Here is a 15,700-nt window from a genome sequence, read left to right as displayed (position 1 = left end):
GAGGGAAAGGAAGGAAACTATGGAACATTAAGAAGGGGAAGAAAACAGAATGGAAGGGATGCAAGGTGAGGATCACAAAGTGGAGGGCAGAGCAGGGAAAGGAAAGGAGGGGAGGGGAATGGAGGGAAAGACAACGGACATGGTATTTTTTAAACATGGATAGATTTTTGACAACAGATGAACCATTCATTGCATACTGGAAACATACACACAAAATGTGAAGATTAACAAATGCAGGTCTCAAGTTTTAACTATCAAGTCTGTCAAATCTGAAAAGCAGCTTGGGGTTTTGTTAATGGAACTGCTATGCCTACGATGCAATGTTACATTCGATGTGTTTGTGCATTAAAGGGTACAAATTATTACACCATTGTAATTTAAAATGTTAGCGATTTATGCGTATTGTAGTCACATTGCCAGCCTTAGAAATGTGTTTTCATTGATTGGATAAATGTACCTGAAGAATACATATTTGAAAAATTAGAGTCACGATGTTTCATATGCAGATCTTTTTCTTTGTCTTCTCCACAAGCGTGCGGACAGGAAATTATTTTTTCCCTCTGAATCATTTGAAAATGAACATCTTCAGCTGGGCAAGGCTTGAGCATCTTATCTGTAAGGACCACAGTTACATATAATGTAGATACATGAACAAGAGTATAACATGTAGTGGTTGCATAATTGTGATGTTAGACTAACAAGATTTACTTTGCACTCGTTGATGACACACAATAAGCAATAGCCCTAGACTCACCAGATGTCATACAAACTTACTGATAGTGGCTGAAGGTGGTTTCATCTTATTCTGACAGCTACTTGTTTCTACACGAATATCAAAATACAAATATCGGCCAAAATATCAACTACCAAAATGTCATGAAGAAATGATGTAGAGGCGGTTGCCAATGGGTAGTTATAGTTGAGTCAGCGTTTCTATAGGAAATGTGTTTTTCGTGTTACTAAAAAACTTGAGCACGTTTGATGAATCTCCATGAAACTTTCCAAAAAAGTGGTCTTTTTTCCTAGTTTGTGTATGGAAAGTTTCAGGGTGATCCATCAAGCAGGGGATGAGGAAAAAGGGGGGTTGCAAAACCGTAAAACTGCTGAACATAATGACACCAAATTCGGCAGAAAGCTAGCTCTTGGTCCACAGGTTATGTTTTTGGTGACTCTTGAGAGTAGAGCATTCTGATTTGTCCAGGGAGCTTTTTCCAGTTGGACCATTGTGCTTCCAGCAGGAACGCTCTATTTACAGGACTTGATGACATAGTTGCTTGTCCTGATCTTTAAAAAAAAATATAAGGGGCAGGGTATAATTACCCTTGTTCCCTAGGCTCCCTGGGGACCAAAACGAAAAACGAAATCTGCAAATTTTTCCACAATCCAGCTAGAGGCCCAATGGATCAAGAAACAAAAATAGCAGCACGCATTGCCTAATCTATATATGGGGTACGAGGCCTTAGTAGGGCCCCACTCCCCAGCCCATGTAGGGCTTCAGGGACCGGGTATATTTATGAGGAGAGGGGTGCAGGGCCCCCTCCCTGCGAGGCTTTCAGCCCCAAGTACCCCATCACCTGAAGCCCAATCTATTTATTAAGGGGAGGGGATGCACAGCCCCCTACCCAAGCCATTTTCAGCCCGGAGACCCCATCCTCCAGTTTCCAATTTAATTAATTAGGCCAAGGCACTCTCAGCCCCCCTCCTCTCCCCAGGGCCCAATGTATTTAATAAGGGGAGGGTCCATGCAGCTGCCCTCCCTGTGCCCACCCCCTGAACAAAGTAGTTTCCCTGCCCACACTACCACGGAAAGGGGCCCATGTGTTTGCGCCCTTCTGGTGGGAGAGTTTCAAATCTCCCAACAAACTGGAGCAAACACTAAGGGCCTGAGTTAGTTCTTGGCGGACAGGTCACTCTGTCACAACGGTAACGGATATCCTTTTCTCCAAAATATAAATCTATAGAATATAATAGGATATATATCTCAGCGGATGGGAAATCCATTTATCCTTCAAAAGACCTAAATCAGGCCCTAAATCTGCTATCAGCTAGTAGGTGCTTTAAGAATGCTCAGGTTTAAAGCAAATTTTGTGATGTACTTCATTGCCCACACTGATGTGGGCAGGGAAAGAAAACAACAAATTGCTTCAGACTGGAGGGAGAAGCAGAAATAGCTGCTCCCTCAGAGAGAAAGCAAAGCTGGCTCCCACACCATGTGGTGAGCCGGCTGGGACAGCGGGGGATCTGAGGCTCCCCTTGCGCCCCCAGCATGTTGGTCAATGGATGATTCAGATGAGCACCAACGGACCCACCTATAACTGCTGCAGGCCCCAGTAGATGGGACACCCGGAGCCAAAATAGACTCGGAAGGGGGGCCATGTATTCCCCCGCCCCTTTTAAAAATGTTCCAGACCCGGGGGGGGGGGTTGTCCTGGAGCCTATAATGGCTTGGGAAGGGCAACATCGCACCCCTCTTCCTTTAATAATTACTCGGCCCCAGGGATGGGGTCCAGGGGACCAGGTAAGGCTCAGGGCTGCATGTCCCCCCCTTTCTTATTTAATGTAACCCCAGGGTGTGGGGTCTCTGAGGCCCAGGAAGGATCGAGGAGGGTGGCTGCACATCCTCCTTCCCTTTTTCATTGCATTTGGCCATGGGGGATGGGCTCCCCTGGGCCTGATAAGGGGCAAGGGGGTGCCATGCAGCCCCTCTACTCTTCTAAACAAACAAAAGGCCCCGGTGGATGGAATCGACGGTGGGCCGTCCGGTCCACCTCCTCTTTTTTATTATAGTTGGATCCAGCGATTTCCTTGATCGTATTGTCGGGATAGCCATGCAATAGGAGTTTAACTGGTTCTAGAGCTTGAAGTATATTTTATGATGGACTACAGTTTCTGTGCAATATGTGTAATTTTTATAGCACATGCATTTAGTGAAGATATTTTGGAATGTGTGTCTTAGATAACACAAAATTTATGGATTTCAGCATAATTCCAACACACATGCAGACAGACAGAAATAGATACCTAGCTTTTGAGTACAACATGTACTACATCCTCTTTACCATGTCCCTGATCTTGAATCATTACTCTATAACTTGATATCAAGAAATCGTGACAATGAAAAGGCCTCCTTTTCCCAATAGCTATAGTTTCAGACTGCAATTACTAACCCACAGATTTCTTTCTTGGCTTTCATCAAGGCTTTCTATCAAGATCCAGGAGGCCATAACTGTCAGGAAGTCTAGGTATGAGGAAGGGCATGCAAAGCCAGTTGCTCTCCAGGACTCTGGTAAACATTGCCTTTATGTCTTTAGGGTTAGATATTTTGTTCCACCTTTTCAGTCATGTATTCTAAAAGAGAGGACTGAGTTTCTGAACACTCTCAAGCTAGTATTTGCAATGTCCCAACTAAGCAATATCTTCTGCTACTAAAACAGGAAGGTTTTGCAGGAGTATTAAGATGGTCAAAGAACATTTTCTTGGAATATCTTACTCACTGTGTACTTCATCTAGTCTTCACACCCCAATTGGCAAAGTTTAATTGTAGAATAGAGACAGGTGCATTTAGTGTGAACATTGTAAGAATAACTAACTACTACTAGTGAACGCTCAGCATGTTTGCTTTATGCTACTGTGGTTTTACCTCAGCTTGTTTCCGAGGCAAGAAAAACTGTCCTTTTTAAAGACTTATGAGATTTATCAGAGACATCACGGTTACAATGTTATTTCAAACAGTACAACAACCCTTAAAGCCTTGTATGGCTTATGGTGAATATGGTTTGTTTGCAGCATGTCAAATAGGCTGATCTTAGTCTGATGGGTTCAATGGGCTAATGCGGTGAATATCATTCTACATGCTACATCTGGGAATCCCAAGAAGCACACGTGTATCATTACATATGTGCCATTATTAGTGCAAAGTGTAACTGTAGTGAAGAAGAGAAATTTCTGAAGAAGAAACTAAGGGGCTGATTTAGAACTCGGCGGGCAGGTTACTCTGTCATAATGGTGACTGATATTCTGTCCGCCGAAATCTAAATCCCGTTATGTGTAATGAGATTTAGATTTTGGCACACAAGGCATCTGTGAAAGAGTAACCAATCCGTTGAGTTCTAAATCAGGCCCAAAGTATTGAAAATAACTTGTTGGAAAGAGGGTTTGACTACATTATTGTGAAGACATTACTTGTAAAGGCAGATAAAACAAAAGTGGCTGAATTACTATGGGCAAACTCAAAGTCAACAAAAAGCAGAGGATAGTATAAGATGTATCACAAAATTTAGTTCTGATAATAAAAACATTTAAGAGTTTATGCAAACAGTGGGGTGTACAAAAAATATAAAGATTTTTAAAATATCATACGATCTAAACATATGATCAAGTTTCAAAGACCTAAGAAAATAAGGCAAATAGTTTTAGTGACATGAGTATGTTGAGGCAATAATGTCAGAAAAAAACGGCTCTGTCCTAGAATTTAAAGAATGAGTTAAATGGCACAGCTGCATCTGCTGTAAACATGTGAATGATAAATGTAAAAGGGTTTTAAATTGTAATAATAGAAGAAGATCTCAAATAGGATCATTGATAAATTTCAACACTGCACCTGTGTTTATGTTATCTATTTAATCTGTGGTAGGCAATTTGTAGGATCAACCAAAAGTGTGCTTAAGGAAAGGTGGAAGAAACATAATAAGGTGTTAAAGAACTGGGTATCCACTTGTAACCCACAAAAGGTATGATAGTATAATTTCAATAAGTCTAAACACTGGCAATCACCCAGGGTAGCATTCTAACCCATCTTTCTTTTTCATACTATGCTACCTCAGTTTGGTGAATCAGTCTTGACCCATTTCCAATAGGCACACTCCAGACCGAACTCCCAGGCAAGATCCTCTCTGAACCAGAACTGAAGCAACCCATCAGTCGAGTGCAGAATAGAATAGATGCAGCCCATCAGTCAGGTACAGCTTGGTTCCAGTGGCACAATCATTAAACAGCCCCACTTCAGACTTTACATCATGCATACTAAAGGTGATGGGAGGGTGCCTACAATAAGTCTAACCACTGGCAATCACTTGGGATAGTATTCCAATTGATCTGCTTCAACCTCTGAAATATAAAAAATGTCAGAGATGAGAGAGCTTAATCTGAGTTCAATCCGCTTTAGGGAATTAATATTTATTACTCTTTGTCAATTCACAAATAGAGAAGCATGTTAAAAAAAGAAGGCTTTATGTTTTGAATTTGATTAGCAACCCACCAAAAGGTGTGAATTAAAGAAATCTCGAGAGTATTTGCACTGTTCCATTGCATGGATAGCATTCTTTTAGTCTTCCTGTGGCCTTTTCGAGCATCTGGGCTACTTGTGTGCTGGTATTTCAAGCAGTGTGCTCCCTCCTTTTGTGATTGTTTCCTTGTTGTTGGGCTAACGAGATCAGAGATCCACCTGTGCTCTCGGAGTGGCACAGAAACCTAGTAAGACTGTGAGCAGTACTGCAGGCACCCCCAAATTTCACATGTCTAGAAATACCCCAGCACTGGCAGCCCCAATGGTGAAAACAAAAGACTGGCAGCTGAAGCTAGTGTTACCATGCACTGCATTTATCATAGTGCATCTGTGCTAACTGAATGCTGGTATGCCAGACAGAATGCTACCTGTTAGAAATGGGGTCTTTGGTTGGCAGTCAGGTTACCCCCTTTCCAAGCAAGGACCCTCACTCTAGTCAGGGTAAGTCACATACAATCCAAATTATCCTGTGCCCACCCTCAGGTAGCTTGGCACTGAGCAGTCAGGCTTAACTTAGAAGGCAATGTGTAAAGTATTTGTGCAATAAGTCATACAAGACCACCATATAGCACCACATAAATACACCACACAGTGTTTAGAAAACTATATAATATTTATCTAGTTAAATGCAGGTCAAAATGATTAAATATGCAATAGGTAAATGTAGAGCCATCACTGAAAAGTGATATAAAGTGTCTTAAGTCTTTTAAAAGCAAACAACTGCCCTCATTATGACCTTGGCGGTAAGTCCCGCTTACCGCCATGCTAACTGCCACCAACATACCGCCACCCCGGCGGTTTACCGTTAACCATATTATGACCCACACATAGCAATCCGTCACTATACAGGCACACACACAAGTCCGCCAGACCAAAGGTCAGTGATAAACTGGCAGTTTCCAAACCCACACCATTACACCAACAGAACTACACCCACAGCATTACGACCCACGAAGCACTGTGGCGGACATTCAACCGCGGGAAACCATTGGCGGTACATACCGCCATGCTCAAAATACACACAACCTAACAAAACAACACTACATTGGACAATTCAAACTACACACACCTGACACACCACTATAAAACACACACCCACACTACCCACAACCCCTTATGACTCAAAAATATTCCCAACTGAGAGAGGTAGACCAACAGCACCCACAGCACCAGAGCCACAAAACACCATCACCCATATATCATCCACGTACCTTACAGCACACACCCCAACACATCACCCCACACATCCTCACACACACCACACACACACTACACCCATAGCACCACAAAGACACCCCAGGTTCTCAGAGGAGGTGCTAAGGGTCATGGTGGAGGAAATCATCCGGGTAGAGCCACAGCTATTCAGATCACAGGTGCAGCAGACATCCATTGCCAAGATGGAGCTATGGCGGAGGATTGTGGACAGGATCAACGCCGTGGGACAGCACCCAAGAACAAGGGATGACATCAGGAAGAGGTGGAATGACCTACGGGGGAAGGTACATTCCGTGGTAGCAGGGCACCAGATAGCAGTACAGAGAACTGGCGGTGGACTCCCACCTCCTCCCCCACAACTAACAACATGGGAGGAGCAAGTCTTGGCAATACTGCATCCGGAGGGCCTGGCAGGAGTAGCAGGATGACTGGACTCTGGTAAGTCAAATCTTTACTACTTTCACCCCCCTACCTGCATGCCATCACATACCCCCACCCGCACCCTCACCCTCACTCTCCCATCACTCCACCACCGCCCACACACCCCACCATCACAACCCACCCCTCCCACAACCAAGCCCTGCATGCAACACCAATGCACGGACAGCCATCACAGACCTGCATGGACACCCATCACCAAAGCATGTACACTTGAGACAATCACCTAGCCCACCAAATCACCACTCACACAAGCCTAAACTGCCAGGGCAATAACAACCATAGAGGGCAACACACCCATGAACAAGATGGCACACGCAGAAACAATAACACTGGGTTTACATCCCCACAGGTCCCCCACACAACGTCACCACAGAGGAGGTGCCAGCAAAATCCAGCCTCCCAACAGAAGAGGCCCACAGTGATGACAGCAGCTCTGCACGCCTGGATCAGGATGACCAACCTGGCCCATCAGGGACCTCCGGACAGTCGGTTACCCAGGCACAGTCCCATACCACCACAGAGCCTCCCCCCTCAGTAAACACCAGCACAGCACCCACCCAGCGGGCCCATACCACTGTCCCTAGGACTCATCAACCAGCAGTGTGTCCGCCACTCCAGGGACCCCAGGCCACCCCACAAACACAGGACGATCAGGGACCTGGGGTTAGTGGCAGTGGGCACACGGTCCAGGGGACAGAGGCACAGGACAACAGGGAAGCTGGAAGGACTGCTGTGCAACAGGGGGAGGACAGGCCCAGGGAACCGACTCTCCATGAGGCACTCACCAACATCCTGGAAGCATACCATCATTCCCAGGAGACGATGGGCCAGATCCTGGCCAAGTTGCAGGAGACCCAGCGGCTGCAGGAGGGACAGTACCTGCGGATCAGGGAGGATCTGAGGGACATCCATTCCACCCTGGTCATCATTGCAGGGGTGCTGGCAGACATGGCCAACACCATGAGGGAGGAAGTGGCACACCAACGGGCCCCTGACCCTAGGCAAACCGATGAACAGCCTTCCACCTCCGCTGACGCTAGTGGACAGGAGGCCCCACCACAGGAACAACAGGCCTTCAGCACCCTTTCCCCTGCAGAAGGAGAACCACCCCGCAAACGGTCCCCGTGGTCCAGGCAGAAGCCAGAGAATATTGCCAAGACCCCTGCCAGGAAATAAGACTCTCCTGAATGTCACCCTTGTGTCTCACTCTGTCACCCTGTCCACCTTGAACTGCCATTGCTCCACTTCCTATGCCCCCTTGGACAGTGCACCTGTGATACAAATAGACTGGAACTTTACCATGGACTCTCCTCCACCACCACCTTAGCCGATTGTAATACCCCCACCACTTATTAGCACATAAATAAACACCCTTGTAAAAGCTACAAGTATGGAGTATGTCAATTGATTGAACTATGTATTTGTTTAACAAGCTGTAAACATTGCAATTCAACTGTACAGTAATGTATACATAGGTATGACCTGCAATCAACACACCAGGAGCCAGAGTGGGGCACAGATATCTTAAAATAGACACACCAAAGGATACAGTATGTGGCCTTAGTAGTGGGAACATCAGCCTGCCAGTGACAACATCCAACACAAAACTCTCAATGGAAGGTGAAGTTACAGTGTCTTACCTGTGTGTCACTGGAAGTACTGTCGTATGATTGCTGTTCTATTGTCCTCATCCTCTGCCTCCTCTTCGTCACTTCCCACAGAGTCTACTGCTGCCACATCCTCCTGCAGAAAAGGCACCTGGCGACGTAAGGCAAGGTTGTGCAACATACAACATGCCACGATGATCTGGCAGACCTTCTTGGGTGAGTAGCACAGGGAACCACTTGTTAGATGGGGGCACCGAAACCTGGCCTTCAGGAGGCCGAATGTCCTCTCTATAATACTTCTTTTTCACCCATGTGCCTCATTGTAACGCTCCTCTGCCCTTGTCCTTGGATTCCTCACTGAGGTCAGTAGCAATGAGAGGTTGAGGTAACCAGAGTCACCTGCAAATATCGAGGGATACCTGTTAGCCAAACACTAACCCTTAGGGCCAACCCCATTCCCATACACCAACATATACTGGGTGGGAACCATGGGCTCACCTATTAGCCACATCCGGTGCCTCTGGAGTTGAGCCATCAAATATGGGATGCTGCTATTCCTCAGGATAAAGGCATCATGCACAGAGGATACTTTGCATTGACATGGGAGATGTACCGGTCCGCCAGTGTCAGGAATAAGGCTGTGCACGGTCCAGGCCCCACCCGAAACGCCGCTGCGCGGATTTGCGTCACTTCATGCGCATCCCCTCTTGTTCTAAAGTGGTCATCAGTGCCGTCTGCCCTGTGGTAAAGCTCATGTAGCTGCAGAGTCAGGAAAATGAAGGGACTACAATTCCCATGTTTTTAGAGGCAGCAGCCATCTTGGGGTGTGGCAGGCCTATAAAGCCCAGCCACACCCAAGCTCACTATTTTGAAGACTTTGATGCAGTCAGACCTCGTGGGGGTTCCTCTGAAGAAGAGCAGATTTCCTGCATGGCAGATTGACAGCAAATCAGAGTATCCTTGTTTCCATGGTGAATTCAGATACGAGTAGGTCGTACTCGTTGCGGTAAGGTCTTGATGAGTCCAATCTTGAAGGGAGTTGTTACTTCCAAAGGTAAAGCGCCCCTTAGCACAAGGAGCAAAACGTTTTCAGTTTTAAGAGGAAAGCAGCCATGGCGTGACGATCAAAGCTTTTCGGAGTACAGAAGTGAAGCGCCCCTTAGCACAACAAGCAAAGCGCTTTAGGCCACTCATGTAAGGCGCCTTTGGCACGGCAATCAAAGTGCTTCAGTCCACATGAGTAAGACGCCCTTGGCACGGCAATCCAAGCGCTTCAGTCCACATGAGTAAAGCGCTCTTGGCACAGCAATCAAAGCGCTTCAGTCCACATGAGTAAAGCGCCCTTGGCACGGCAATCAAAGCACTTCAGGCCACATGAGTAAAGCGCCCCTTAGCATAACGAGCGTAGCGCTTCAGACAAGACAAGTAAAATCGCTTTCTGGCATAAAAAACAAAGCGCTTCATGTATAATAATCAAAGCGCTTCATGAACGATAAACAAGGCGCTTCTGCCCAACAAATAGAGCAATTCAAGTTCAATGAGTAGAAACTTTCAGGTCTATAATTGTAAATGTGAAAGCATTTTGGAGATAAGCACATTATAGTTTCATTGTTTTTTGGAAAGCATAATATGTGAGATACATATTTAAGTCTTTGTGAATGTCTAGGCTGTGATCAAATGTTTCTGTTATGAATGCATAGTTGTTACAGGATTGATATTCAGAGTATGACCATAGTTCAAAGCTCTTGCCATCTCTTGGTCCAGAGGTTTTAGCTTGTTCTTGTTCCATGATTCAAAGAAGGGGCTTCGCCCTCACTTCACAAAAGGGGTCTTGATCTGATATCACAGAGACGCCTTTGTTCAAGAGTCTATTGATGAGTTATACTGCTATGAATGAGTATATGCATATTTGTTCTATCTTTTTTGTTTTCAGATCTCTCTTCCTGCAGTTCCCTACCCTAATTCCCTTCCCCCCAGCTCTGTAATTGTGGCCCTGTCAAATCTGTAGGTGAGGATAATGTGCCTGTCTTCCATTGTTGCCAAGTCCACCAGGGGTCTGTACAATGGAGGATGACTCTATCTCCTATTCATCCGCAGCGGTTGCAATCTAGGGGGCAAAACGATGAGCATCTGGTCAGTATTCCACATTTCCAAACTGTACACTGCAGTGCATGTTGTGACTGAAAAAGTATGTTGTTGGATAGGCCCAAAGAGTGCCTATGTGTACTATGAGGCAGTTAGGTGCCATGGCCTGCCCCCCCGCCCCTGAAATGGCATCCGCCTGTCCTGTGTGGATGGAAAGGTGGAAATGAGGTAATGCCGCTGACGTTGTGTGCCTTTGCGGGAGGCGGTCGAGTACCGCCGTGCAACTCCTCATTGGTTGTCTATGGGCCCTATGGGCTACAGTGGCCAATACTGATGTACTCCGGCGGTGACGGAACGCACCGCGGCGGACGTGACCGCTATTTTCTATCTGTTCTCTCACTTGCTACCTTACCTTCAATAGGAGAGGACCTACATTGCATGTGCTACTGTGACACGTGTCTGGAACCGACCATGGCTCGTGTCACTGGGAAAAAGGCCCCTGCCTTCACCGCTGCGGAGTTGGAGAGACTGGTGGATGGGGTCATACCCCAGTACCAAATGCTGTATGGGCCTCCAGACCAACAGGTGAGTACACTGTGAGCACGATGCATAGGGCATGAGTGCATGGAGTGCTGTGTGTGAGGGCCTCGTGTAAGGGGGGTGGAAGGGTCCTGGGCAGTGTGCTGCATGTATGGTGGGCAATGTCTGTGCATAAGGGGATGTGAGGGATATGGTGGGCCATGAGTGTAAGAGGCCAGACGGTATGGCTGATACCTTTTTCTATGTTTATTTGTCTGCAGGTCAGTGCCCCTCGGAAAAAGGGTTTATGGCGTGCCATAGCCAAGAAGATACGGACCCTAGGGGTCTACGGCAGGCAGAGCACCCACTGTCGCAAACAGTGGGAGGACCTGAGACACTGCGCACAGAAGACGGCGGAGGCCCAGCTGGGGATGGCCTCCCAACGAGGAAGGGGTGCCTGTCGAACCCTGACCCCGCCGATGTTCTGCATATTGGCAGTGGCCTATCCAGAGATGGAAGGGCGCTTGAGGCCATCACAGCAGCCACAAGGGGGTGAGTACAGTTTCCAAATCTGCAAATTGCGCATGGTGGGGTGGTCTCCGGGTGGGGGATGTGTGCCTCTGGGTGCCCCTAGGCCAGGCAGGACATTGCATGGTAGGTCCCATGATGGGCAGGGTTCTGATGTGAAAGTCCTCCAACCAAACTAGTAGGCCTCCACTACTGGGCAGGGGTCTGTGGGTCTCACGTATGCTGCTACTGGCCTTAGGTATGCGTGTCCTAGGGCTGGTGACTTGTGTGAGTGTGCTGTGTACGCCAACGGTGGTGGTGATGCAGCCATTGACCAAGTGTATCCTTTGTCTCCCCCCTTTTTGTTTTGTCACCCTGTCCTTGTGTGCATTAGCATCATCTGGCAGAGGAGCAGAGGCACCGGCGACGGAGGGAGCTGCATCCTACATGGCCCAGGAGGCCCAATCCACAGACGGTGAGGACACCAGTGGGACGGAGGGCGAGGGGAGCACCACAGCGGAGACAGGAGGGGACAGTTATGACAGTAATACCTCCTCCTTCGATGGAAGCTCCCTGCTGGTGGCGGACACCTCTGTGCCCACCCCAACTACAGGTACAGCCGCCACACCCCGCACCAGCACCGCCCTCCCAGCAGCCCCTCAGCGAGTTTCCCGTGCCTACCTAGGAGGGTAGGCATCTCCTTTGCCCCAGGCACCTCAGGCCCTGCCCCAGTTAGCCCTGCTACCCTGAGTGAGGAGGCTATTGACCTACTGAGATCCATCTCCGTTGGGCAGTCAACCATAGTGAATGCCATCCAGGGGTTGGCAGGCCATTTGCAACAAACAAATGCATTCATGGAGGCCATTCACTCTGGCATGGCAGTCCAACAGAGATCAATCCAGGCTCTGGCCTCCTCCCTGATGGCAGCCACTGTCCCTGTCTCTAGCCTCCCCCTCCAATTTCCTCTACCCAGTCCCATTCCCCTGAACCCCAACCAATCCCAAGCACACATTCAGACCAGCATGCGCCCAAGACAACACACAGGAGTGGCTCAGGCAAACACAAGCACCACACATCATCCCACAGGGACTCACACAAACATCCAGAATCAGACACACCAACATCCACTGCCTCCACTGTGTCCCCCTCCTCCTCCTCGTCCACCACCCTCCCAGTAGCGTCTCCACTCACACCTGCATGCACTACATCCTCATCCACTACCTCCATCACCATCACACCTATCACTACACACCCCTCACTGGCAGTCACCACCCCCACATCCATGCACACGTCCCCTGTGTTCTCTCCCACTGTGTCTGTGCCCCCTCCTCCCAAAGTACAAAAACACAAGCACTCAGACCATCCACCTCACAACAGCATCCATCCCATTCACCTCCACCCAAACACAGCAGACCGACACCTCCTACAACCACTCCCTCTTCCTCCACTCCCAGACCTTCACCCTCTTTCCGCCCCAGTGTCCCTAAGAAGCTTTTCCTCTCCGCCATTGACCTCTTCCCTATCCCTTCCCCCTGTCCTTCACATCGGGCCAGGGTCCACCATCCAGGCCACGGCCACAGTAGTGTCGGCAGCTACTGCAGGTGGGAGAGGCTCCAGGGAACCAGCTGGCCACAAGGGAAGGATAAGGAGGCACCACCAGCGTGAAGGGCAAGGAGGCACCACCAGCTGTGAAGGGCAAGGAGGCACCACCAGCTGTGAAGGACAAGGGCAAGGAGGCTCCACCGGCTGCCAACCTGAAGGACAAAGAGGCACCAGAAGCTGGGAAGGGCAAGGGGCCTGCCCCTGCAGGCAGAAAGGTCAGGAGGCCTGGTGCAGGGACTGAATCTGAGCCCCCACCACCAACCATGGTGGTTCAGCTGACCGAGGCTGCAGGGGAAGGGCTGAAGTCTCCCCCCACCATGGCCATTCCCGACACCAGCACTGCCACCAGCACTGTCACCAGCACCGCCACCAGCATCACTGCCTGCAGCAGTGCCAGCGGCAGCAGCCTGAGTGGGCAGCCGTCCGAGGCTGCAGGGGATGGGCAGGAACCTCCCCCCACCACTGCCAGCACCGCCAGTAGCCCCAGTGGGCAGCTGTCCAAGGCTGCAGGGGATGGGCAGGAGCCTCCCCCCACCACTGCCAGCACCGCCAGTGAGACTATCAAGGCCTGGCAACCACCTAGAACACAGACTGAAGTGAGGGCTTTTTTAAGCCGCACTGGGTACTACCGCAGATTTGTCAAGGGCTATGTGTCACCCTTGACAGAACTTACTTCCAAAAAGCTACCCAAGGGTGGGCACAGGATAATTTGGATTGTGTGTGACTTACCCTGACTAGAGTGAGGTTCCTTGCTTGGACAGGGGGTAACCTGACTGCCAACCAAAGACCCCATTTCTAACACTACCTATTCCTTTTGTGACTGGCTCCTTGTTGAGTTGTTGGGCTGACAAGCTCCGGGATGCACCTGTGCTATGGGAGTGGCACAGAAACCTAGGAAGACTAAGCAGCATTGCCAGCACCCCTAAGTTTAATTTGTTACTCCATACTGAACAAGGACAACAATGCTAAGACATGTGTCTAGAGCTATACAGCACTGGCTTCACTAACAATGGTGAATACTAATGACTTTAAGGTAAAGTGAGTATTATCATACACTGCATTTATCATAATGCATCTGGGCAAATGGTATACTGATATGCCAGGCAGTGTGCTCACTTCCTCCTTTTGGGATACATTGGATATAGAAATGGGGTCTCTGGTTGACAGTCAATTTGCACTCTGTCCAAGCATGGACCCTCACTGTAGTCAGGGCAATGGAGATACACGGGTAGGATAACCCCTGCTCACCCCCTTGGTAGCTTGGCACAAGCAGTCAGGCTTATCCGAAAGGCAATGTGTAAAGTATTTTTACCAACACACACCATAATACATTAAAAGCACTATAAAATGGGCACCATTCCAGTTTAGAAAAATTGCCAATATTTATCTAGATCAAACAAGACCAAAATGACAAACATCCAACATACACAAGTCAAGATACGAATTGTCTAAGTAAAAGAGTCTTACTCCATTGAAAACAATGGAAATGTTGTTTTTACACAAAGCACCTGATTTGAGTAAAAAATAAAGCCGCACGCGCGAGCGTGCATCAGAGAAGTCAGCAATGCTTCGATTCTTTACGCGCAAGTGAGGCTGTGTTTCATTTCTTCTCAAGTCGGGTAGGCGATGCGTCGTTTTTCTCCCTCACAAGAGAGCGATGCATCGATTTCCAGACAGGGCACCTCGGATCCACCCGGGTTCATGATGATTTTGATGCCCAGCGACGATGCATGAGAAATCCTGGTCGCACGGTGATGGAAAACCACACTTTGTGGGGTTTGCCTCATTTTCATCAGTGGCAAGCAGGTGTTGCGCCGTTTCTCCAGCCGCAATGATGTGTAGAAATCAGCCGCGAGGCAGGTGGTGCGTCATTTTTCAGCCGCGTTACAGGTGGTGCATTGAAATTTTCCCCACATGGCCCCCTGTGCAGGAATTTCCATCCTTCTTCTACCAGCTTCGTCTTTCAAGGGCCCACGGATTGGAGAAGGCACCACTCTGCAGGGCAGGAGTCTCGGCAGAGGAAGTCTTTGATGGCCCTGAGACTTCAAAACAGGAGGCAAGCTCAGGCCAAGCCCTTGTAGATTCCTTTACAGGCAGGAATATACCACAAAGTCCAGTCTTTGTCCTCTTTTACAGACAGAAGCAGCAACTGCAAGATAGCCCAACAAAGCACAGGCAGGGGCAGCACTTCTCCTCAGCTCTTCTCCCTGGCAGAGGTTCCTCTTGGTTCCAGAAGCGAATCTAAAAATCTGGGGTTTTGGATCCACTACCTCTTTCTGCCTTTGAAGTAGGCAAACTTCAAATGAAAGTCTCTGTTGGAGACTGCATTGTGTGAGGGCTGGCACAGCCCATTCAGGTGTAAGTGGCCACTCCTCCCTCCACTCTAGCCCAGATGGCTCATCAGGATATGCAGACTACACCCCAGCTCCCTTTGTGTCAC

General features: G+C 48.5%; 1 protein-coding gene across 8 annotated transcripts in view; it reads right to left on the bottom strand.

Moving 5' to 3' along the window:
* The window catches only part of LOC138268696 (glutamate decarboxylase 1-like), a 1,137,623-nt gene that overhangs the window by 608,103 nt on the left and 513,820 nt on the right, over positions 1 to 15,700 (bottom strand). For 7 of the 8 annotated variants that reach the window (XM_069218622.1, XM_069218640.1, XM_069218631.1 and 4 more), the window contains one exon: positions 458 to 613. The exons of the other annotated variant lie outside the window; for it this stretch is intronic. In XM_069218622.1, the coding sequence (XP_069074723.1) occupies positions 458 to 613 (156 nt within the window). The remainder of the gene's footprint in view (positions 1 to 457; positions 614 to 15,700) is intronic. 8 annotated transcript variants of the gene reach the window in all.

This window comes from Pleurodeles waltl, chromosome 2_1 (genome assembly GCF_031143425.1).
Source record: "Pleurodeles waltl isolate 20211129_DDA chromosome 2_1, aPleWal1.hap1.20221129, whole genome shotgun sequence".
In the NCBI taxonomy this organism is placed as follows: domain Eukaryota; kingdom Metazoa; phylum Chordata; class Amphibia; order Caudata; family Salamandridae; genus Pleurodeles; species Pleurodeles waltl.
Note: the sequence above shows the minus strand (reverse complement) of the source record. Positions and strands in the feature narration are given on the sequence as shown.